Raw genomic sequence first — 22,848 nt, 5'->3', positions numbered from 1 at the left:
TTTTCTTCTGCCCCTCTGAGGCTGTAGCAGTTAAATCAGGAGCTTCACTGAGTGTCCTTTTTTTTGTCTAAAATCTACCTTTTGATGACTGCCTTCCCTTCTGGGATGTGGGCCAGTGAGCTTCACTCACCTTTCCTGCTACTGATAGCAGTTTAAATGTTGCACCCAAAAGGTGACAGTGGTTATAGCTTTTGTCGTCACCTACCATTCCAAGTCAGAATGGAAGCAGCTGCTCCTGGGGGCTGTGAGGCTAGAGCAGAGCAATCCTGAACATTTCCATCCCCTGGAGACTGGACGACCCCCTGAACACAGCCGCTGGAGAGTGAGGTTTCTTTTTGTTCTTGTGGAAATGGACTCTGCCACTCACATAAAAGGCAAGCACACGGGAGGTAAAGTCATCCCCTTGGAAGGACTGGTTTGGTTAACTGTTGGCCATTGGTGGCAAAATAGAAACGACGTTTTTATTTCTCCCTCCCTCCCCCTCCTGACCATTTCAGAGTGACCAGTGGTTGGACTCTTGGCGGCGCTTACCCTGAACCTGAGTGTTAGGGGAGAGGGAATCTGCCGTTGCGGTTTCTGGAGCTGCTCATAAGCAAGAATTCCCTATCCTGAGCAAGGCTTTAAGCCTAAAAGAAAGCAGAAATAGGTATGGACCATCGGTGTGAGTGGGTGCCGGTGTGTGCGTGTGAGCCCGGGTGTGTGCAGGGCGGGGCGGGTGTGGGGTGGGAGGGGGTGGCGCGCTCTTCAGAGTCTGCATTTCCCTGCCTTTCAGGAAGGGTTTCTAAGTGATTTTTGTTTGAACCATACATGCTCCCATTTCTATTTTTTGGAGAGAAGAGAAGTAGTTTTCTAGTCATCTTTCCAGTTTCAGGCACCAGCAGAAATTTATATGTTATACCTGTCAGCCTAACAGAAAATCGCAATCTGACAGTTTAAGTACAGGAGTCCCAGAGGGTCACTGTGAGAGAGGGAAAGTGGACTTAAGGGCAGGTTGCTCAGCCCCTTGGTGCATACTTCCCCCCAAAATATGATGAATGGGATTTAAAAGGGGCCTTTGGAAGGTTAACTGTGGGGTGAAACTGCTCAATAGAACAATTAGAAACCAGGTAGCAGTAATCATGCAAGAAGTGCAAAAGGAGGGGGGATGACCTTTTTCCATCTACCACACGCATCTTCTGGGTCACTCCCTGCAAGACTAAAGGAAAGGGGGTCATGTTTCCAGAGAGACCGGAGATTATTTCAAATCATAGAAGTCAGGGCCTGGGAGCCAGGACTCCAAAGTTCTCATCTAGGAACCCGAGGCTGGTTAGGTTGACCTAATTGTGACCTTTTGTGTGACATCATGTCCATTCTCCAGCACTACTTAAGATCCTTGAAGTGAAAGTTTCACTACTGAATATTAGTATTGAATTGCAGGACTTAACATGACAGACAGATTCTGTCCAAAGATTTTATGAGCCTCTAATGAATTTGCATAGACTATGCTGTGCAGAGAGAGAGAGAGGTCACCCACTACCATTTTTCAGGTGGGAAAACAGAAGCCAAGAAAAGAGGAATCAATTGCTTAGGTTAACCTGTAAACCCATAGCATGATTAGAATTTGAGTCTTAAGTTGTCTCTACTACTGATATCCATTTCACTCAACCCATATTATTTCCCTAAGAAGAATTGGGGTGGGGGAAGGGATATGGTAATCATACCCTTTCCAGAAGGATGACCTTTTAGTTTTTAGATTTCTAAATGCTGTCAGTGGTACACTTCAAATAAAGAGGGCTTCCCCTTTAAGCTCCTCCTACCCAACAACAACAACAAAATCTCAATGACTATTTCTGGATGGCTGAAAGAGAAACTTTGTCAATAACAATTCTCCCAAGCCCTTCTCTTACTAAGCCAAGGAGTATCCAAAATGGACAATACAAAAAGGATTTAAAAAAAAAGATATGTTTCAGAGTTTTATGAGATCAGAGAAAAAGATTTGCATCAAGCAGAGATCATTTCTATCTGGTGCAAGCCAAGCTCTCTTCACTTTTTATTTATTTGAGTTATTATTTGGCATTTTGTAGCTCCCTCCACATGCTGAACAGCTTTACAGATCCTGCCTATGGGGTAATTTCCCTCACGGTCCTTCCCCCGCTGCCACAACCATAAGAGTTGGATTTTTCATTTCAGTACAATACAGAGAGATGAACTTTGTAAGGACCTAGGAAAATTGCCCTCTCTGATCACCCTACTTGGCTGCTTCACGTTTCCCCAGTGCTTTTAGGAGTTAAGTCAAGATTGAATACTTAACCCAGGCTAAAAGTAAAAGAGGAAACAGAGGGCTCTTATGCCTCCAAGTTCCTCATCATGTCAATGTTAGAGCCAGAAGCCACCCAACAATTAACTGATTAATTCTAGATTCAGTTCTCTACTTTGTCTCTGCAGTGGAATCCTCACCCCCAAATACTCATTTTCTTCCCCTTTAGAGGACTGATTTATCCATCACCTGGATGTTAAGCTTCCTGTTTCCCCTTCCCAGGTCAAGGGCAGCCCAGGTGCCCAATTTCTCTCTCTCTTCACAAGGCACCACCAGCAATAGAGATGAGAAATTCTGAAGAACAGCCAAGTGGAGGAACCACAGTATTGCAGCGTCTGCTACAAGAGCAGCTCCGCTATGGCAATCCTAATGAGAATCGCAACCTGCTTGCCATACACCAGCAAGCCACAGGGAACGGCCCTCCTTTCCCCAGTGGCAGTGGGAACCCAGGCCCTCAGAATGATGTGTTGAGTCCCCAAGACCACCACCAACAGCTTGTGGCTCATGCTGCTCGACAAGAACCCCAGGGGCAGGAAATCCAGTCAGAAAACCTCATCATGGAGAAGCAGCTTTCCCCTCGAATGCAGAATAACGAAGAACTCCCGACCTATGAGGAAGCCAAGGTCCAGTCCCAGTACTTTCGGGGCCAACAGCATGCCAGTGTCGGAGCTGCCTTCTATGTCACGGGAGTGACCAACCAGAAGATGAGGACTGAGGGACGCCCATCAGTTCAGCGGCTCAATCCTGGAAAAATGCATCAGGATGAAGGACTCAGAGACCTTAAGCAAGGACATGTTCGCTCCTTGAGTGAACGACTAATGCAGATGTCACTGGCCACCAGTGGAGTTAAGGCCCATCCGCCTGTTACCAGCGCTCCCCTCTCCCCACCACAACCCAATGACCTCTACAAGAATCCCACAAGTTCCAGTGAATTCTACAAGGCCCAAGGGCCACCTCCCAGCCAGCATAGCCTGAAGGGCATGGAACACCGAGGCCCCCCACCAGAGTATCCCTTCAAGGGCATGCCACCCCAATCTGTAGTGTGCAAGCCCCAAGAGCCAGGGCACTTCTATAGTGAGCATCGTCTGAACCAGCCAGGGAGAACAGAGGGGCAACTGATGAGGTATCAGCATCCCCCTGAGTATGGAGCAGCCAGGTAAGAGAGTTCCCTTTCTGTCATTCCCTGACCTCATCCCCAACCAGCTTCTGCTGTGTGTTGGGAGTCTTAAGGGAAGGAATGGGCAGGTGTTTGGTATAACAAACTCTGCAGTGCATGGCTGGCCCCTGGCTTAGCAAATTTCCTGCCAACCTGAATTTCTAGCCTCTTCAGCCGTCACTAGCCCTGTATTAACATACCCTTGACTGTATAGGTTGAGCATGGCCCCAGCTGCCTAGTGGCTGAACAGGAGCACAAGTCTTGATTTCAGCAGCTTTTTGCTGTCCGGTCTCCTCAGATATTGAAGGAAGAGTCAGTGTTCCTCTTCTTGTGAGTTATTAAGCCCTTCTTTGAGGGGAAGTAAATTATCTTGCGCTTGAGTCTGGAATATCCTATCACTTTCATTTATTCTCCTCCACAAAGCTCTCTTCACTAATTTTTGCAAACAAATCTTTCTGCAGAATTTGTATGATTTTCTCAGACACTAAACAAACCTCCAGATATTATTGTTGGGAGAACTATATATGTGCAGGTTCAGAATGTGACTTGCCTTGTACTTCCTTGCAGTTCATGAAGTCTGGACTGCTTCATCTTTCTTCTGTAGAGAGTTTGTTAGCTGCCGGTGACATTTTTAAACATCTAAGTCAAATTCACCTCATATCATATAGATGCTAAAATGCAGAAGGAAAAATATTCCCATGGCTTCTGTACAACTTGCCGTTAGTTCAGGAGGACTGTTTTGTATATTCATTAATTCCTAAATGTACTTCTGAATTATTCAGGGACCTATTGACTCACTGCTGTATCAACCAGACCTTAGGATTCTATGATTCTGTTCATTGTTCCTGTTGTTCCTGTTGGGGCCATGTCTCCACTCAGGAGTATTTCAGCATATGGGACAGAGGGAAGGTTTCAACCTTGGGCAAAAATGATGTCAGTTATGTGTGGTATTCCTGCCTTGTTACCATGGGTGGTTATGGGTGGCTTTTTTCCATAGGCAGCCCCTAGACGAGGCCTGTGATCTCTTTGATGCCTAACTTTTTGCCTCCTGTCCCCTCTTACTCATTTGGGAAAGAGTCTCTTGGCTTGAAGTATAGTGGGTGACTCAAGAAAGAAGGCAGTCAGGGGGTGGAGTAGGGTAAAGGTAAGAGAATGCACCTGGCATTTCCTGATATTTCATTTTTTTCACCTCTAGGTCCTGTGTTTTAGCCAGAGGCAATTACTTCACTTTAGGCTCCACCTCTAACTTTGCCAGTTTAGGATTTTTTTAATTCCTTAACCCAGGCTGATTTCCTAACCTTTTTCAACCTCCTCTGTGCAGCATTCAAAGGGCAGGAGCCTAATGTCTGATAAGTGTCTTGAAACAGGAAATGGGGTAATGGACAGGGCCCTTCCGGTTTAAATGAGCAAGAACCCAATTCCCATCTGCCCAACGAAACGGAAGACCCAGGGAGGGGTTGGTCCATTGGACTGCTTAGCTTAATGGAAACCCATCCAAACCAGCAACATGGCAGTGAAGCTGGGGGGTTTTATTTTGCTCTTCTTATCAGCATGGAAGAGTGTGTGGCACTCCCTCCTATATGTGAGTGGGCTGTAAGTGTATTGCCTTGTGGGAGGGGAGTGTGTTGGCTGGGGTGTGGAGCAGAATCCAAGCCCCGCTCAACACATGGCCCGCCTTCCCAGGAAAGCTATTTTCAGAACTCATTCACCAGCATTGTTTGTGATCTGAAATGACTCCCACAGTGTTTGAAGCTAGATAGAAAAGCCCTTTGATCTGCCTAAAAAAATATTAAGGAGCCCAAAGAGAGATTCTTTTTTCCTCCCCATACTGATTAAACCACCAGAGAAACTTAGCTGCATATATTTAACCGAAAGGTATTTGTATTTTCTCCTCCCTCCTATGTTATCTGTGGCTCTCTCGCTCTATTCCCCAAAGCAGTAGATTCCAAGCTGATCACCCTCTCTTGAGTGGTATTTTAATACACAGGTTTGCTGGAACAGTTTTTATTTTTTCCTCTATGGGAGAGGAATAGGGTGCTTGATATGCTCAAAGAATAATCAAGCCTAAGACAATCCTAACCAGAAGATGCTCTTTGTGAGCTTTGGGTCTTCAGCAGACAAACTCTGGCAATAAAATTTTTGCAGAGCCTGGGGTGAGGGCGTGGCACCTATTGACAAATTACTGGCAAGGGGAGGTCCTTGAATTGCTTTCCGTAAGTATACCACTTTTAGGTGGTGGCACATTTTTCCTCCTTTATTTCCTTTAACCAACTAGCTGGACAGTTTGTGAGTACCTTTCCAAGTAACTGCCGCTAGCACCAAACGATTAGAAGACAAAATCCTTAGTTCTTAATCCACAGATTACAGATCAAGATTCAGAGTAAGCTCTTTGAACAAATTGTTCAAAAAACCTTTGTTGGCCTTTAGAGGTGCGGTGAAATGCTAGAGATTTGCTGTTAAAATGAACAAAACGTTATAAACAGTCTTTTTTATTACTTCATCTTCCCTATGCCCTCCTCCCCACTTAAAAAATAAATATCCTGAATGCCCAGAACTCCAGATGGGAAACAAGGCCAAGCCATCTGAAGAATTAAAACTTTTCTGAATCTTTGTCTTTCTAAGTGCTGAGCCTTTTCTGCATCCGGGGTTTATACATTTATCAACTGCTTTTAAAAATTAAATCCTTTCTGTTTGTAAAGCAGCCACCTCCTTTCAATTGTTGAAATCGTGCCCAGATCTGAGGTTTCTTGAAATCCTTTTTTAGTGGAATCTAAGGGTGACCTAACTCTGTAGTTCAGAGCGGAGCTGGTTGTGCAAGAGAAACAATCAGGAATTTGCAGCCCTCTCCAGGATTCAGAGAGTAACCATCACAGAGCCTGGGAAAGGCACAGTTTCTGTGGGGAGAATAAATTGGGTTCCAGGCTGTTGGCACCTGCTCTGGTGAGAGTGTGCATGTGCGGGCTTGCACACGTGTAGGCCAGGAGTGTATAGTGTGCGTTGGGGGTGTGTGGGGGGGGGCTGTGTGTCTCGGAAGGGCAGGGGCTCCAGTCAGAGAGGTGGCAGGGTGGAAGTTGCTGTGTCAGCTCAATGGATCTGCTTTTGCTTTCCCTTTGTGTCCTCACAAGCTGTCTCTGCGAGGGATTTCCCCCGGCTTTGAGGAGATGCTGATTTTGGTCACTGGCCTCTGTCCTGCGTGTATGTCAGGTCTCCTTTTCCGCAGAGCACCTGGGGCCCAGGTTGTCTTAGGAAGGAGAAGGATGAAGGGAGGGAAGGGGCAGGGAGGCAGGTCAGGGCGTCCATGGGATCATGTGATTGTGTTGTGTACAGGCGGCTTGTTGTTCTTGGTTAATGTGTCAGTGGGGAGAGATTCCTGCTGCTGTGCAGTGGAAAGACCTGGGGAGTGTGCCGCTCACCCAGCTGCCACCTTTATTATTACTATTACTCTGATTATTTTTTAATCTTGAGTGTAGTTTCGCTTTCTCTGACATTCCCCCAGCTCGCTCCCATTCCCGTCATTCCTCAGTCCCCTTCTCTCAGGGGGAAATTCACAGGAGTGTTAATACTGTCCTACTTTTTCATGGTGGGCGGATGCCGGAGTCCAGATGGAGTTCGTTGGCTGGAGGGCTTTTTCTCCTTTTGCGACTGCCCAAACCTTGCTTCGTGTTTGCAAACCTGCCAGGGACGGACTGCGTTGGTTTTCCCAACATCACGGTGCACTGAAATCTGCTCCTTTTTCCAGCCTGGGGAAGCCAAGGGGCAGCTGCCTTTTCTCCACTTATCTTTAGGCAGAGCCCAGAGTCGCGGCTGGGGCCACTGCCACCCTGGGCTTATCCTACTCTGGAGACCTCCTCCCAGAGACCTTGTGGTCTCTCCTTTCCCGAGGCCCCTGGGAGGCCATGTTCTGTCCAGGGCATGGAGGGGCCTTTCAGGAGGGAGGCCAGGGCAGGAGGGAGGCCAGTGGCCGGTCTGTTTGAGAGAGAGGTCTGGGTTGCTGATGGGACCCAGGGGAGCTGTGGGAAGGAGGTCCAGTTCACAACTGGGCATTCAGTCTTTAAAAGAGAACACCTCCCGGGCCTTGGGTTTCCAACTCGTGGCGCTGAGGCTGAAGGTTAATATGGTCATTTACCCCTTAAAGTTTGAAAGCTGGATTGAAGAACATGAAATTTAAGCCCCTCTTTTCTGCGCAAGATATACAAAAGCCCCAGCAAATCCCAGGACATCATGCTTTAACTCTAGGGATATATATAAATTATAATAGCTCTTACTAGAAGTGGAAGGAGAGCACATAGTCCATTTTACCTCTGAGGAAACTGAAGATCCACAGCATGAAAAATGCAGAAAGACTCTCCCCCAAATAAGTTTATAAACAGCTCCCAGGCTTTTGATTGAATGAGTGCTTTGAGCTCTTCGACATAACGGTTAGGTATGGTAGCAACTTTCCAGTTGTAATCATAAAAACCATGTAAATTCTTCTGTCTACAAAAACTTTTCCCTCTTCAATATTCAACAATTATTTATAGTGACAGATGTGTGAAATTGGAAGAATGTGGGTACACCAGACGCATTGATGGGGCTGAGAGACAACCTTCGGCTTGAGCAGGTTTGAGGGCTCCGGCGAACATCTGGGTTATTGGATATCTGTGAGCAAGTGTTTGGAATGGTTTTGTAGCTGTAAAAATCCCTCATAGTGAGGATCTCTTGTAGGGAGAGATAAATGAACAGTAATGACAACTGGAGTATGTGTGGGAGGGATGTGCTTTAGCATGTGGAATGCCTGTTAAAAGTTAATTGCTCCTGGTGATTCGTCCCAGTTTCACCACAAATTTTATGCAATTTAGTGCAAAGATTAAGTGGATATCCCATAAGTAAAATCACTAACAGGGTCAACCATTCTCATTGGGAGGTAGATATGAGACTCTTTGTAATTCCTATGGAGCTCAAAACTGAGAAGAGTCCAGTATTTTTGTAATTCATTTGTGACCTCGGGAACAAAATAGGTTCATGCAGATGAAGTAACTTGAGCAAGGTTACACAGCTAGTAAGCAGTAGGAAAAGTCTCCAAACTCTGTTGGGATCCAAATCCTGTGCTCTTAGCCATCTGTCTTCCCTGGATTGAGAAATATCAACTGTAGGACAGGCATCCACAGGATGTGGGAGTATATGAGGGTAGCTGGGCATGGGCTGGGGGGTGAACAAGTTTTTTGCTTTCAGTGTATACCGACATATTCTTCCTGGTCGTGGTGATGGTAGAAGTGATCCATCTGCATACTCTGCTTGTTTCCCTTAATGGCTGATAGTCCAGTATTAGGTACAAAAATGGAAGAGTCACATTAAACCACGTACCAAAGTTCTCTTTCTAGAACTTTCTATAAGCAATAGGCTGGGGATCTGAACATCAGTGGAAATCATTGCATTATAGTAGTGGAAAGAACCAGAAAATGGGACTGAGGTTCTACCCTGGAACTGCCACTAACTCACTCTGTAATATATTTGGCAGATCACTTCCCCTCTCTGTACCTCAGTTTCCCCCTCTGTCCAATGACAGAGTTGAACTAAAGGATTTCTTTAAGGCCTTTCCAGTCCTTAACATTTTGTGATTCAGTTAAGTCAAAAATAGTATGGTAGTGTTGCCTGTAATCCCCTCCAAATCTTGGGATTATTGCTGCTAAAAGGCATCATTCAATTATTAACTGTAATCAACAATAATTATTTGGTGTCTCTAATGTAATAAGTATCTATATATCCTCAAGTCATTTTTTGTGACTATATGAATTATCCAAGAGAGTTGCAGATAACACGATGAAGGGTTGATTTGGCGACGGTTTGCCATTTCCTTCTGCGCAAGTGGAACGAACTTTCTAACTGTGACTCTGTGTGCCGGGCCACATATAGAATGCCAGCAAAGGGTTTGTTTAAAATCCTGAGGATTGAAGACGAATTTAAAATGCTTCCCCTTGAATAACCAGTGTACAAGGATGCATCACTTAGATTTTCACAAAGCAACCCTTGAGATCATCTGGTTCCATCCTGCATGGGATCACACCTCTGTCGGTCAGGTATTCACAGGACCCCGTAGTCTAACCCTTCCTGCTCCTCATTTCTCAGCTGCCTGGGGGCCCTGGGAGCCTCCTCGTCTCCCTTTCTTGTGCCCCTCTCCCCAGTGCCTTTAGAGGGAGCTTAACCTGAGCACACCCTCCATGTTTTCCAGGCCAGCGCAGGACATCTCATTGCCGTTGTCAGCCCGGAACTCTCAGCCTCACAGTCCTACTTCTTCCCTCACGTCTGGGGGTTCCTTACCCTTGCTGCAGTCTCCACCATCCACTAGATTATCTCCTGCCCAACACCCCTTGGTCCCAAACCAAGGAGACCACTCAGCTCACCTGCCTAGGCCGCAGCAGCATTTCCTTGCTAACCAGGCTCACCAGGGGGATCATTACCGTCTCCCCCAGCCTGGCCTGAGTCAGCCGCAGCCGCCGCCGCCACACCATCACCACCATCACCAGCAGCAGCAGCCACAGCAGCAGCCAGGAGAAGCCTATTCAGCTATGCCTCGGGCCCAGCAGTCGTCTGCTTCATATCAGCCAATGCCAGCCGACCCTTTTGCCATTGTTTCCAGAGCCCAGCAGATGGTTGAGATTCTCTCAGATGAGAACCGGAACTTGCGGCAGGAGTTGGAAGGATGCTACGAGAAGGTGGCGAGACTGCAGAAGGTGAGGCCCCACTATGGGGATATTTGAGTCTTTTTGAAATCTTATTGGTTTAATATTGATGTAAAAGTCTCCACTTGTGGGTCCCTGCATGACTTATGGGTGTGTCTTCAGGATTCTTATATTTCAAGGTTATAGATGGAGCAAACTTTGGAAAAGCCTTCTGCCTGTCTTTCTAGCAGAAGTAACTTTTCGCAGACACCATAGCCCTCAAGAAAGCTTAATTGAGTGTTTGAGAAATACGAAAGGCAGAGAAACTGCTTCAGAAAGTCAAGAACACTGGAGAGGTCTGTGTAGGTGAAGGACCTGCCAGCATAAAGACTTTTCCTTTTGATTATATTTTCCCAAATACTGATTTTGAATGTTAAATATAAACCCATAGTTCCCAGAAAAATCTCACCACTGACGTTAGATCCTGCCCTGCCTTGTTCTGGAAAGGGCTTAGAGTACTTTTCCGAGTGGCAGTTCTCACAGTAACCCTTTTTCAACACCCTTTCCTTTTCCCTCTTCTTGCTTTGGTCCTTCCCTGCAGATCAAATTCAACATCTGCTCTCTTTCTCTTGTGTGTGTGGGGGGCAGGAGGGGCTTAGCACCACAGCTGGGTGACAGGTGACAGCCCTAGGCTGAGGAAGTAGCAAAAGGAGTATATGTCCCAAGTTCACATTCTTTCCTGGGCCCCTCCTGAGTCTACTGCAGCTGGGACTTTAGCTCTTGAGTGCCCTAAGCTAGGAACCTTACCTCTTGGCTTCCAGTGGCTGTTGGTGAATGGGGTTATGCCTTTGGCAGCCTCTTTACAGCTTTTGTCATTGTGGAGCTCCTGTGGTTTGATCTCCCGACAATGCAGACTGTTCAGGGAGGTGAGGGTGAAGGTGGAGGAGGGAAGGAATGTTGCCTGGTATTGTTCAGTGACTCTGTCCTTAGGAGACACCCAGGAGTGGAAATTTCAGGGGCCTGAATGAAGCTGACAATATGTAAACACCAGATCTGGGTCCTAATGAAGAGGAGGGCTTACTATCAGCTAAGTATTTTTATGTAGCAAAAAATGCTTACCACCTACCCCGTGTTCCCCAGTCTGCATGGGGGTTGTTGGGTAAGAAATGTTTCTTCCCAGCTTTGCCCACAATTTAAAAATTTCTCCCTCCTCTCATACCTGCCCCCCCATCACATTGGTACAATAAATTAATCACACTCACACACTAGAAGCAGACTGGCCCATTGGCTGATTAGGTTTAACAGTTGACACCGCTCCCTAAACTCTCTATTCACGGTGGCCCTGGCCCCATCTTTGATGCAGTAAACAAAGGATGATGGACCCAGATCTGCAGGCTCTCTTTGCCAGAGGATGATGAATTTTTTTTTTGAGGGGGAGGGAGGGTGGCAGGGAAACGGAGCAGAATAGGATTTGGGTTGTTGTTTTGTTCCCCAGTATGGGGAAAGATGCCTCAACCAAGCATAATCGGGACAGCTTGAGTGTTGGGAGAAGTGAAGGCCGACCCAGTGCTGCAGTGCATTAGAGGCACAGGTGGTGGAGAAGAGGACAAGGAAAGTGGGGAGAATAAGGTAGATATCAGCTGGTGCTAGAAAAAAGAAGGCCCGAGGCTCATGAGGGGAATAAGTAGACATAATAAGTCTGGAAACCCACCACCATCCTCCCTCTCCCCTGCCCACAGACCAAACCAATGGATACACCCTTCTGTGACTTCTCTTCCTGAAAGGTCCTGTTGACAGATGTACAACTTGCCCTTTTGGAGGGAACAGTATCTACAAAGAGGGTAGGGAAAGGATCGGTACAACATCTTGAAAGAGTCCTCTGAACAGCTTGAGTAAAGGGACAGCCTTCCATGAGGATGAGGAGAAAAGGGAACCCTTGTACACTATTGGTGGGAATGTAAATTGGTGTCGCTACCATGGAAAACACTATGGAGGTTTCTCAAAAAACTAAAACTAGAACTACCATATGACCCAGTAACTTCACTCCTGGGTATATATCCGAAAGAAACAAAAACACGAATTCAAAAAGATACATGCATCCTAATGTTCATAGCAAGATTGTTTACAATGGCCAAGATATGGAGGCCACCTAACTGTCCATCAACAGATGAATGGAGAAAGAAGATGTGGTATGTGTATACACACACACACACACACACACACACACACACAATGGAATACTACTCAGCCATAAAAAAGAATGAAACTTTGCCATTTGCAGCAACATGGATGGACTTGGAGGGCATTATGCTTAGTGAAATCAGTCAGACAGAGAAAGACAAATACTGTACATTATCACTTATATGTGGAACCTAAAAAACAAAACAAACTAATGAATATAACAAAAAAGAAGCAGACTCAAAGGTATAGAGAACAAACTAGGGTTAAGAGTGGGGAGAGGGGAAGGGGGAGCAGAGAAATAGAGGTAGGGGATTAGGAGGTACAAACTATTGTGTATAAAATAAGCTACAGGGCTTCCCTGGTGGCACAGTGGTTAAGAATCTGCCTGCCACCTTAGGGGACACGGGTTCAAGCCCTGGTCTGGGAAGATCCCACATGCCGCGGAGCAACTAAGCCCATGTACCACACCTACTGAGCCTGCGCTCTAGAGCCCGCAAGCCACAGCTACTGAAGCCCGCGTGCCCAGAGCCCATGCTCTACAACAAGAGAAGCCACCGCAGTGAGAAGCCCATGCACCTCAAAGAAGAGTAGCCCCTGCTCACCACAACTAGAGAAGGCCGCACATAGCAACGAAGACCCAAAGCAGCCAAAAATAAATAAATAAATTTTAAAAAAAGCTACAAGGATATATTGTACACCACAGGGAATATAGCCAATATTTTATAGTAACTATAAATAGAGTATAACCTTTAAAAATTGGGAATCACTATATTGTACACCTGTAACATATAATATTGTACATCAAATATTCTTCAATAAAAAAACCATAAACAGGGCTTCCCTGGTGGCACAGTGGTTGAGGGTCCGCCTTCCACTGCAGGGGATGTGAGAATCCCACGTGCTGCGGAGTGGCTGGGCCTGTGAGCCATGGCTGCTGAGCCTGCGCGTCCGGAGCCTGTGCTCCACAAAGGGAGAGGCCACCACAGTGAGAGGCCCGCGAACCGCAAAAAAAAAAACAAAACAAAACCCATAAACAAACAAACACAAAAAATGGGGACTGCCTTCCAGGTGTGGCATTCTGTGGGGCACTGGAAAGCCTTGTACCCTAAAGGCTGCCCAGAGCAGACCAATACCAAGCCTGCTCTTTCAAATGGAAATGTGTATTTTCTCTACTGAGCACTTGAATTTCATGCAAAAGCTTTATCAGGCTCAGGCCTTGCAGATCTTGTCTCTAAATGCCATTCACCAGTTTTCACCTTCTGTGCTGCTATCTTGGTGCCATCTGCAAGGAGAAAAACACTCTCAAGTCTGCTCTTTTCTGTGGTGTAATCCTCATTTGTTTGCAGGCAGTCCTGCCTCAGGCATCAATTTGGAGCTGGGACAGGTGGAATCTAAGTTGTTTGGTAACCCCACCTTTCTCCGAGTCTCCCACGGGGGACCTGATATTTCTCCCCATAAAGTACCCTGAGCTTTGTTAAGGAGGATAGTGGAAAGCTGAGAAGGAATGCAGAATGGTTGCAGGAGTCAAATTTTATTTGAAAATTGCTTAATAGGCCATGAGGTTTACTTGTCTTATACAAATCATATGCAAATATCTCTGTGGTTGTGACATGTGCAATGAAACTCTACTGGTTCCAGAAAGACTCTGGAGTCTAATTTCTTATTTTCTTCCTGATTTGGGCTGATTCAGGGCAGGACCCTTTCTCTTTGAGGTTGTGTGTGTGTGTGTGTGTGTGTGTGTGTGTGTGTGTGTGTGTGTGTTTCCCTTTTACAAGATTTGCTGGGGTGTCATAAAACACAACTCTGATCATGAGTTTCTGTTAACAACTCTGATCCTGAGTTTCTGTTAAAAAATCTGTTCTGGTTTCCCACTGACTACGGGATAAAGTCCAAATGCCTGGCATTAAAGCCCTTTTATGATCTGACTCCAATCTGTCTTTGCAGCCAGATCTCACCAGCTTCCCCCTGTGTACCCCACAGTGTCCAGCCAAACTAGACTACTGGTCATTCTGGGAATGCATTCGTTCACTCAGAATAGAATACCCTTCCCCTCACCTCTGCTCATTGAAATCTGACCCAGCTTTCAGGATCCGACTCTAAATGCCACCTCCTCCCTGAAATTCTTCTCCTCTCACTTCACCCCCAAGCAGGAATAACCTCTTCCTCCCCTACACTTTATAACTTTACTCCTACTTTTCTTAATAATGTATCTTTCCCTATATTCTTTTACTTGATTAGACTGAAAGCTTCTTGAGGGCAGTTATAATGTCCTCATTCATATGTACACACCCTACAGTGCTTTAAAGAGTTCTTGTAATACTTGGCCCCTGGTAAATGTTTGTTAAATTGAACTGAACTAACTACATGAGGCTGAGGCTTCGGGTTTTTAGGGTTCACCTCTGCCACTGACTTGCTCTAGAAAAGGCCGTTGAAGTCTCCTCTCTGCTAAAATAAGAAGAGGTACCCTTGTGTAGGCCAATATCATCCCGGATTGAAATAAACATATGAAAGCCCTTTGAATGCTCTGCAATAACTATATACATCATTATTAATATTTTCAAAATTAAGAAATTCTTATTCGGAAAGGAAAATCATTTATAACTATACTTATGAAATTTATCCTCTCCTACCACCTTCTCTGAAGGCAGAAACATGTATTTGTTTTTAACCTGAGGAAATCTCGTGACCCGGTGAGTTAATTACTGAGCTCAAAGTTGAACTTAGAAATTCTTCCAGGAAACTTTTCTCATCTGACTGTGTTATGCTTGCCTCCTGGCCACCTGTAAAGCCCTGGGAGAAGTTGTCATTGAGGATTTACATATATGTTTTCAGATCGTCTTCCCCATCAACTTCCTGTCATCATCACTATCTTTCATTTTTGTTGTTCAGGTGGAGACAGAAATCCAGCGTGTCTCAGAGGCATATGAGAACCTTGTGAAGTCATCCTCCAAAAGAGAGGCCCTGGAGAAAGCCATGAGAAACAAGCTTGAGGGCGAGATTCGGAGGATGCATGACTTCAACAGGGATCTGAGAGGTGAGGGAATCACTTCTGAAGCATCAGTCAAGATGGTGAAGGGAACAATAAGGTCCTACTATAAACAACAAGGTCCTGCTGTATAGCATAGAGAAGTATATTCAATATCCTGTGATAAACCATAATGGAAAGGAATATGAAAAAAGAATGTATATATATAAATACGTATAACTGAATCACTTTGCTGTGCAGCAGAAATTAACACAACATTGAATCAACTATACTTCAATTTAAAAAAAAAGGATGGTGAAGGGAAGGGCTAAGCTAAGGAGCACATGGCGAGGCTTCTAGGTCTTGTCCAGCCCACTAGGATAGTCAGCAAATTGCAGAGCATAGACCAGGCTAGGTTTTTGTGACTACAATAGTGTCTGGTCCTAAGCTTTCTTAATCAAAGTGGGATGAACTGATGTGTGAATCAGACAGTATCCCTCCCGGGTCTCCTGGACCCACTTGGCCTGTCCCCATAGTCTGTGTTACCTCTGTTCCTTTCCAGGTTTAAAGATTTTGTAATAACTTTGATGATTTTTTTTCCTGGTGAATGAAAGCTATCATATATTCAGGGATGGATTCCTTGGTTGGAATTTAGAAATCTGCACTAAGGTTTTGTCAGTGAGGAGTGAAAGTATTAAAGTACTCACCTCCTCCTTCCCCATCATGGTCTAGTATTGTTTTGGGATCCACATTTGCAAACCTATATCTGTGTCACCCCTTCTTGTGTAACAAGAAGAGACAGGCTTGTTTTGCCCAAGATCACTGTTTAGAGGGCAAATAGCATGTGCTTGGAAGTTTGTCCTTAGGGCCCTGTTGATTGTCTCCAAATTCCACAGAGCGTCTAGAGACGGCCAACAAGCAGCTTGCAGAGAAGGAATATGAGGGGTCAGAAGATACCAGAAAAACCATCTCTCAGCTCTTTGCAAAAAGTAAGTCTGAAAGCTTCAGCAGCAGGTATTAATATGTGGGTGGGAGTGAGGTGTATGAAAAGGTTACACAGTTCTATTTAGCCTTCTAGAACAACCAGGGCAGAGTGAATGTCATCTAAGGATTCTCTTTCCTGTTCACGCACGAAGTTGGGAGATTGTGTTCTTTTGCTTCTGGCCAAGAAGGCTGCTTGCTGCAACATCTAGTCACATCAACATAACTCCTTCTGTATTGAAACAGAGGAGCCCCTTGGAATCCCTGCTTTCTGTCATGCTAGCTGAAAAGGACCTTGATAAGCTTGGGGTCCCTTAATATTGAAGGGATTTATCATTGAAGGCTCCATGTGTTGGCTCTGGAAGAGATGGGATTAACATACAGGATTGATGATTAGTGCTTAGAATACCCAACTTGTACCTGGGGCTCCCTTAAACACCCTGTATTGTATCATATCATTCCATGTTGGGGGATTGCAAGGGTAGCTGGAGGGAGACCACTGCTAAGGCCTCAACTAGTGACTCTGGTGTGGAGTTGGAGAGTGTGGGGGAGGGCAGAGCTATGTCTTCCTCCTAATAGTGTTTGCTTTGTCTGGAAATACTCCTAGGCCCCTGACAATGAATTAATCCTCTTCTTTATCGGGTCCCTAATGGACTCCACCCAGCTAGACAATGCCTCATTCTTTCCAATTGCCACAGTAAAACCAGCAATAAAAACTACACAGTGGATTGAGTCCATAGGGAGAGTGAATTTCGGGGGAAACAGATGATCTACCCTGATTCCTGCAGATGCCCATAGTTGGTGTCCCCTATTCCTAGCCTCCACCAGTGTGGTTCCCAGCTGGAGGAGCGCTTGGTGGGGACTTGTCAGGCCCCATCTTTGCTGGGCCTCCACATGACCCTTTCAAGTCATTCCATGCGGCTTCCAGTCAGCTTTTACAAGTTGTTTGATCTTCACTTAACAACATCTCCCTCCCTTCCTGGGTTGTTCTCTTGTGCTTTGGCTTTAGAACTAGCGTTTTTTTTTTTTTTTTTTTTCTTCCTCATTTCCCTAAGCCTCCTGTTCCTCTGTCAGTATGTCTTAGAGAAAGGAATGTAGTTTTTCTGGTGTCATCAGTGCTTAGTGTAAATTGTTGTGAAGTTGCTTTTGCAGTGTCACAGTTATCTTGGAAGCTACTTCACTGGTGGAGAGGGTGGCAGCCTCCCAGTTTAAAACAAAACAGAAAATGTATGGATTCTTGGCCCTGGATCTGCTACTTCACACTCCTCCCTGCATGGAGATGGTATTTCAGGTGTCCTAGGAGTTCTGCTGCTGTTTTATAAAATGTGGTAATTTAGTAGGTCAAATTGTATTCACAGCAGGGTGAAAGACTGTCAAATGGCTCTAGAAGGGAAAAGTGGACTCTACCTAGTAGGCAGGGAAGAGGACATGACTTTAATTTCTTTTGCCTTTGGGTGTCAACAGGGCGCCACAGGGTTGGAAGTATGTCAGGAGCCAAGAAAGCCCTCTTGAAAAGGCCCCCTAGAGAGGCCAGACCAACGCAATCCTAGGAGAAGGCGGTGTGGTACAGTACAAAAAGCTTAGAACAACTTGGCCTTAAGTGTGGGCTCCACTACTTACTCTCCAATTGTGGGACCTGGTTCAAGTTACTCAAGCCCTCAGAGGCTCTGTTTTCTCATATGCATGATGGAGAAGAGAATAATACAACACCTGCCGTGTATGGTTGTTCTGAGGATTAAGTTAGTACAATACTCGGTATGCAATAAGTATTCAACAAATGTTTATTTCTTCCCAAGGTACATCTGAATAGATATGTAAAGTCAGAGTGGGAAGGAAGGTGAGGCTGTCCTATTAAAGTCTTTCCTACAAACTTATATATCAATGTCTTGAGAGGAAGGGCACTCTACCTCCCAATGAGAATCAAAACCTCTCATTTGAGTTTCTGGTATGAGGTCTGTCCTAGTTAAAAGGGGAGGGACCTAGAAAGGCATGAGGCATAACTACATGTGTCATGGTCATCTGTAGCTACAATGTGATCATGGATTGACCTCAGTTAGAAAATCATGTTAGTGAGTAAAGGGTGGCAGTTGCGGTTTTATACATTTTATGAAATACCATTTTTATATCAATTTAATATACTGTCATGAGGAAACAATGGGGAAAATTTGTGGAAGCTCAGTTGCTCATTGGCCAAGACAAGACTGAAGAAATAAAATTGAGGAGACAAGCCTACCTGTTCTTCTGACATATGTGTGTGTGTATGTGTATGTATGTATATTCTTCTTTGTATAATACCTTCCACAACACTTTTTACATCTACTTTCTCACTGCTTCTGCACAACCACCATTGTTAAGTGACTTCTGAATTTATACAGCAAGTTAGTGGTAGAGCCAGTGATAAGAGTCCAGATCTTGGTGTCCTCGTTCTTGTGGCTGTGTGTGAGAACACTAGAGCGTCTAGTTATGGGTATGATTGTCAGTTTTGCTCAGGTAAGGTTTTGAGCTAGCTCTGGAATGGCAGTATTGATATTTCATGTCCTGATAGATAAGGAGAGCCAGCGGGAGAAGGAGAAACTGGAAGCGGAGCTGGCCACTGCCCGTTCTACCAACGAGGACCAAAGGCGACACATTGAAATCCGAGACCAGGCCCTGAGCAACGCCCAGGCCAAGGTGGTAAAGCTGGAGGAAGAGGTATGTGTAGTTTCCTCGGGTAGCATATGAGCTTGAGGGTAGAAGAGCTGGGAAACCAAGGGCACTGGGGGCCCCCCACTTTGGCAAACTGGCAGCTACATCATCCCCCAACAGGAAGGTGCCATCTGCTACTTCTAGTTATAACTGTACTGATGTGAGTAGACTTTGATTTCTTTTTTCTTCTCTTCAGGTTCCTTCCTTTTGCTCCAGAATAGAAAGTCACCAAGGTCAAGGATAAATTTTCATTTGCTCATTCATATAATAAGCTAACCACCCGCCTTCCCTAAGTTCTGACTGTGTACCTAGCCCTGCCTTAAATTAAGCCTATGACAGATTTTATGTATATATATATATATATATATATATATATATATATATATATACACATTTACATATGTATATGTACACGTGTATGTATGTATATATACAAACACACACACACATACATATATATATATATATATATATATATATATGTATGTATGTATGTATGTATGTATGTATAGTCCTGCTCTTACAGGGCTTTAAAGCTTTATTTTGGAAGGGCTAGAAAATGATTCCAGATATTTTAAGGTACTGCAAGGATATTGAAATCAGAATGGTCCTTGTCTCCCCATGCTCAATGGGAAGTTGGTCCTCTCAGGCAAAAAAATGAATCTTGAGGGCTATGCCTCTTGTTGGATTTATTTTGCAGATTGATTTTTGAATAGAAGCAATCTTGGGGTGCCTGGCACAGGATGGGATCCAAGGACCATTTACAGTTTATGGTAGGCCAAGAGCTCTGCCCTGGCTCTTACTGGCTAGGTTCTGGAATGTAGGTATGTGGTAGGGTGAAGTTCTCAGTTATTTGTGTGCAGGGATGGAGACTTTCCTTGACAAATGCAAGGGCCCCCAAACTACTAAGCATCTGATTAGTATGTATCTGATTACTCTCAATGTAGATGTTACTCAATTGCAACACTAAGCTGTGCTTATATGAAATAGAGGGAACTTTGCTGCTGGCCTGTCATTCATTAATCTTGGATGTCAGTTGTCATTGTATTGGAATACTACTAGGTCTTAGATGTTTTGTACTTCAGGGAATGGGTATATTCCAGCAAAAAATGATGCTAAGATGTAACTTGGTAAAGAAAATTTCACATCTCACTGACTTGTCTATTCTAAAATTGGAATTGTTTTAAAAGAAAAAAAATAGTCTCCATTATAAGAAGCTGAAATCTTTATAAACTTGAGATTACAAAAAAGTGTTTAGTGACCAAACCTTGAGCATTCTGGCTATTGCAGGTGAGGTACCTTTCCTACTTTCATGCATTGCCTGCTTCCTCTCCCTTAGTAAGAATGTCTAATTCTTAAAGATCTCCTGACTTACAGATATCCTTTGATTTCTTTTGTGGGTGTTAACACACTTGTTGGAGCTATATTGTGGGCTCATGCTTTTCTAGTAGGTGATGCCATCTAACCTATGATGTCCTTTAACCTGAGTTGCTTAATTGTTAAACTTCAGGTTGTATAAAGTCAGGCTGATGTTCTGCTTCATCAGTTGTCTAGATCAGAAACACTGCCAAGTTGCTTTATTGAACATGAGGGATACTTGTACATGCTTGGTGTCCAGCTCTTAAGAGCTTAGCACACCCTTTAGCCAGCCCTTCGCCATACCTCATATATTCCCTTCTTGCAAGGAAATGACAGAGTAAATTACAGGATGGGGATAAGACTGTATTCTTTTAGAGAAGAGAAAACTGAGAGACCCGCTGAGAAGTAGTTTGCTGGTGGTCACATGGCAAGTCTTGGGCAGAGCCAGGAATAAAACTGGAATCTCATGACTCTTCATTCCCTAGACCCTGCTGCCTGTCTCCCCGTCTGAATCATCCTTTGGTTCCACTCCCAAAAAGAAAATGTGGGCGCCTGTTCAGATTTAGTAACCTCTGCATCTTTTAATGTGAAAATAAATTGCTTTATCCATTGGACCCCTGTTTTTCAACAGACTATGAGAAGCTTGTCTGGACTGCTTTGAGATTGGGGTGTATAAACAGCCCTACTGCCCGTCCTGGAAGGGTGCCCATCCAGTTGGAGATAAATGGAAACAAAGATTCTGCAACCATCTTGGTTTGCAGTGTCTGAGGGCTCAGTGGTAACTGGTTGTTAATCATGGAAATAGTATACTTGTATGGAGAGGATCTTAATCTGTAGTTCCCACCGGGCAGCCCTCACTGAAACAGTTGCCTGACATATATTTCTGACTTCAGACTTCTGAGGCTTTTCTGGGAATTTGTTCCAGAGATTTTTAGTCATTTTCCAAGGCCCTGCTCCAAAATATGTAGATTTACAATTTAAAGAAGAAGCTCTAAATATTGGGCTAGGATTGAATGATGGCGTCTAGTGGTCAGAGACATCTCACATGAACTCATCAATTATTGTTAATTTTTTAGTCCTCATCCAACCTGTTCTTTTGCATGGAGTCTAGTTGTTGGGAAATTCTGAGTTGCTGTTGCTAAAGGAGGCGGAACCTTTGATGGGGAGAGCAAGCTTCTACCCGGTGGAATCAGAGGCAGAGGCCATGTAATGCCTTCCAGACTCTCAAGCCAGATCACCTCTAGCACATATAGGGGCTTGAAACCACATCTCAGGGAAAATCCACAGATTGCTATTTTCCTTTTCATTTTAGTAGCCTATCAGAGCTGAGTCTGCTCCTGGGTGGTATTTGTCCTATCTCCTCCATAATATTCAAAGGAAAACATTCCTTTCCCTTATCTTCAAAGACAGGAATTGATAACCGAAGTTTTGCTTTTTTGCTGTGACTCAACCCCCACTAGGTCTCATTTTTCCTGGGGTAAAATTTTTAAGTACAGAACGTTTAGGAGGTATTTAAGGTGAGTAGGTAGCCCCGGAACTAATCTAGTAAGGTTTCTTCATTGTGATTCCTTCACAAAATTAGTGAGCATTTCTAAATCAATAAGAGTATTCACAAATAGAAAATATATCCCTCTATCTGTTGGAGATGGCTCAAGTCAGGTCATGTTGGAAGGCAGAGGGATATGTCAGATGCCTGCCTATGTCTCATAGAAACATAATTTAGTTATGGCTTATAAATGGCACCATGCATTTTCCTTAGAAGTTCTTCTAGGGAAAACCTCTCTAGTCTACTTAGCAAATGAGAATTAGGGGAACTTTCCCAAATTAAGCCTTTATTCTAGGGAGTATTTTCTTAGCCTACTAAGTGCAAGGCCACTCAGGTTTAACTATTTTGCGTTGCACAAGATGGTCAGGTTGACACTTGACACATATATTGACGCATTATGTTGTACACCCAAAACTCATGTAATGTTACAAGTCACTTATATCTCAATAAAAAAAAAGATGGTTAGGGAACGGTTATGACTACTTTAATGGTCTGAAGACTCTTGCATATATTTATGTCTTTCTCTTTACAACGTCCTCATTTAGATACTTTTCCTAAAATCCATTCCATCTTTCTAATCCTATTAAGTCTTTTGCCCATGACACTCAACATTCACTGTGCTCTAAGCTCTATACAGAAATGGTGCCTCAGGCTTACAGAGAACTTTCTCCTGCAATCACAACTTCCTTCCTCTTCCAAGTTCAGCACAGATTCTCTCACGGACCCTGCTCTGCTAACATCGAGGGATATGGTATCTTGCTGAGAAGGGGATAGCACTCTAAAGAGCAGACCTGTTTTTTGGTGATTCACTATAATCCAGGTCTTGCCACCAATCTACAGCTTATGCAGCAGGCAGCTGGCTGGCGTAAATGGTGCCTTTCCATCCCTGCCCTTATCTTTCGGGACACGTAGGTCCTGTTGAAGTGGAGGTTCATTAAACTCCAAGTCAAAAGAATTCTGTGTCCTACAGCAACCATGGTATTCTCCCATTCAAAGAGACCTCCCTCTGCCCCCCACTAATTTGACCTCACTGGAGAGTTT

General features: G+C 44.5%; 1 protein-coding gene across 1 annotated transcript in view; it reads left to right on the top strand.

The window, feature by feature from the left end:
- The first annotated feature begins 592 nt into the window (after positions 1-592).
- The window catches only part of AMOT (angiomotin), a 58,516-nt gene continuing 36,260 nt past the window's right edge, over positions 593-22,848 (top strand). The window contains exons 1-6 of the mRNA XM_082609497.1: positions 593-646; positions 2,519-3,452; positions 9,661-10,162; positions 15,161-15,305; positions 16,133-16,225; positions 18,763-18,908. Of these exons, the coding sequence (XP_082465623.1) occupies positions 2,581-3,452; positions 9,661-10,162; positions 15,161-15,305; positions 16,133-16,225; positions 18,763-18,908 (1,758 nt within the window). The 5' untranslated portion in view covers positions 593-646; positions 2,519-2,580. The remainder of the gene's footprint in view (positions 647-2,518; positions 3,453-9,660; positions 10,163-15,160; positions 15,306-16,132; positions 16,226-18,762; positions 18,909-22,848) is intronic.

This window comes from Mesoplodon mirus, assembly GCF_964341445.2.
Source record: "Mesoplodon mirus genome assembly, chromosome: X".
Taxonomy (NCBI): Eukaryota; Metazoa; Chordata; class Mammalia; order Artiodactyla; family Ziphiidae; genus Mesoplodon; species Mesoplodon mirus.
This window is presented reverse-complemented; position numbering and strand designations above follow the sequence as displayed.